This window comes from Marmota marmota, unplaced genomic scaffold (assembly GCF_001458135.2).
Source record: "Marmota marmota marmota unplaced genomic scaffold, marMar, whole genome shotgun sequence".
NCBI classification, from domain to species: domain Eukaryota; kingdom Metazoa; phylum Chordata; class Mammalia; order Rodentia; family Sciuridae; genus Marmota; species Marmota marmota.
This window is the reverse complement of record NW_026011099.1, coordinates 1-2952: the sequence shown is the minus strand read 5'-3', so window position 1 is coordinate 2952 and position 2952 is coordinate 1. Positions and strand designations below refer to the sequence as shown.

Below are 2952 nucleotides of genomic sequence, written 5' to 3'. Positions count from 1 at the left end.
TATATATATATATGGGGTATAACTTCCCATTTTGTGGTTGTACATGATGTGGAGTTATACTGGTTGTGTATTCATATAGGAACATAAGAAAGTTATATCCAATTCATTCTACTGTCATTCCCATCCTTCCTCCCTTCCCTCTCCCCCACTCCGCCCTGTGCAGTCTGGAGAATCTCTCCCCTACCCATTACCCCTTCCCTAATGTGAGTCATCATCTACATAGCAGAGGGAACATTCAGCCTTTGGTTTGGGGGGATTGGCTTATTTCACTTAGCATGATCGTCTCTAGTTCCATCTATTTAGCAGCAAATGCCATAATTTCATTCTTTTTTATGGTTGAGTAATATTCCATTGTGTATCTGTACCACTAAAGTAAATTACTTCTAAGAGATTAATGAAAATGAATTTTAGATGGTAATATTTAATTTAGTATATGCCATCATTTTTTATTGTCTTTCTGTTAAATGGTAAAGCATTAATATGTTGTTGTTCAGTATGATTCTTTTGTTTTATAAGGTTATGATTGATGTTCTACCTAATCAGCCTGTGAAGTTGGTTCCTGAAATTCAGCCAGCTACTCCAGCTGTTTCTAATGTTCGCTCAGTTGCCAGTAGGACCTTGGTCAAAGATTTACGCCTCAGTATCACGGTAATATTATCTTCTTTCAAAACTACAAAGGGATAACAAGAAAAAATTGTCTTTGATGTTTGGGTGCAAAAGTTGTTATAGAGTCACATTATTGAGTTTAAGCTTAAAGGGAAAACTTGTGCAGATGAATTAAGTATTTTTAAGCATCTCTGTGTTTGGATATGACTAGAGAATGCATAACATTGTAAATAAAATAAATTCAGATATACTAATAACTGACTCAAAATGCAGAAATCTGCCTACTTTTTCTTTAATTTTTTTTTTAGATATACATAACAGTATATTCTGACATTATATACATGGAGTATAAGTTAGCATAATTAGGATTCAATTCTTGCAATTTAACATGATGTGAAGTTTCACTGGCCATGTATGCATATATGGACATAGGAAAGTTATATCCGATTCATTCTCCTGTCCCTTCCTTCCTCTGTCTAATCTAATGAACTTCTATTCTTGCCTCCCTCCCCTTACTATGTGTCAGCATCCAAACATCAGAGAGAACACTCAGCCTTTGGCTTTTTTGAGTTTGGCTTATTTCACTTAGCATGATAGTCTCCAGTTCCCTCCATTTACTGGCAAGTGCCATAATTATTATTTATGGCTGAGTAATACTCCGTTGTGTATATATACCACATTTTCTTAATCCATTCATCTGAACTCAATTGGTTCCCCGGCTTAGCAATTGTGAATTGAGCTGGTATAAACATTGATGTGACTGCATCACTGTAATATGCTGATTTTAAGTCCTTTCGGCATGTACTGAGAAGTGGGATAACTGGGTCAAATGGTGGTTTAATTCCAAGTTTCCTAAGGAATCCCCTTATAGCTTTCCATAGTAGTTGCACCAATTTTCATCCCTATGACAGTGTATGGAGCAAACCTTTTTACCCACATCCTCACCAACATTTATTGTTACTTGTATTCTTGGTAATTGCCATTCTGACTAGAGTGAAATGGAATCTCAGTGTAGTTTTAATTTGCATTTCTCTAATTTCTGCCTTACCTTTCCTATTTCATGTATGTGTTGTGAAGGTTTGTGAACCATATTGATTTCTCAATGCCTGGTTCACAGAAGAGATAGACAAAGATAGTTACATTTTTTTTTTAAGAGATCTCTGATGACTGATCGTTATTAATCCATTAAGTTCCAAATTTTCGGTTCTTTGAATATTTAAATGAAATTGACACAGGTACATTAAAAGGTTGGAAATGATATTAGTTAATATATTCAATACATTACAATATTATATACTATGTTTTAAGTTTTTTAAAGTGTTACACATCTAGGATGATGGAACAAAATGCCTTAAGGAAGAAACTCAGAGCTTCTCAAGGCTGCTGATGACCTGTTCAGTAAGCAGCAAAGAAACTGCCAAAAATATTAACAAAAATATAAAAAGCGGAATTGAGGGCCTGGGTATGTAGCCAGCATTTGCCTAGCATGTGCAAAAGCCCTGAGTTTGATCCTCAGCACCATAGAAAAAACACAGTAGTGAGACTATATCTTAATGGAAAATATGGCTGGTTCAATACTTAACTCCTTTTATAAAAGTTTATGTTCCCATTTTTTAGACAAGTGAGTGGTTCTAACTTCTCTTCCCAAACATCTTGTCAGGGTAAATGGTGACATGTAAGTACTTTAAGTGTCTGCATTCATAAGCACACCAAAAATTGCCTGAAGAGTATAATTTACACAGGTCTGATGCTGTTGAAGTTACTAAAAAACAACTTAAAAGTGCTATAAATTCATAATATCTTTTTGTTAGTGATGACTTTTTCATAGCAGTAGATGCTAAGATACATAATATGAAATTTTAAATGAGAGTTCTTACAATTGAGAAAGTTAGGAATCATTGTATTAGAAATCGTTGTCTCTGGTTAAATGGTTTCTGGAACTATTTCCTGTATGTGGACCACAAACTTAGGACTGAATTCCATGTTTGAATTTAAAAGGATGAGGATAATTTCTTGCTGGGGCTCTATAAATATGTGTCTTATTTCTGATTCATACATGTCCTTCCCTGGGTTTAGTCTTCTAACCAATAACTAATAGTTATTTTCTATTTCTTTTAAGGATGAATATGGCAATCATACTGGAATAAATTTGGTTGGCACTATAGTAGCTACCATTAAAGGTTTTCATGAGGAAGACACTGATACTCCACTCTTTATCGGGAAAATTAGAACACTTGAATTTCCCTTTGTGAATGGTTCAGCTGAAATCACGGTAAATGTTTATATCTTTTGGTAGATAAGATTTCTGCACTTAACATTTTCTTTTTTTTTTTTTTTTTTTTTTTT

At 34.1% G+C, this 2952-nt stretch overlaps 1 protein-coding gene across 1 annotated transcript; it reads left to right on the top strand.

Moving 5' to 3' along the window:
• Positions 1–489: 489 nt before the first annotated feature.
• On the top strand, positions 490–2935 carry LOC125614934 (structural maintenance of chromosomes flexible hinge domain-containing protein 1-like). Its single transcript, XM_048797774.1, has 2 exons — positions 490–648; positions 2726–2935. Exons 1-2 carry the CDS (start codon positions 496–498, stop codon positions 2900–2902), a joined length of 330 nt encoding a protein of 109 aa, XP_048653731.1. The 5' UTR covers positions 490–495; the 3' UTR covers positions 2903–2935.
• The last annotated feature ends 17 nt before the right edge of the window (positions 2936–2952 follow it).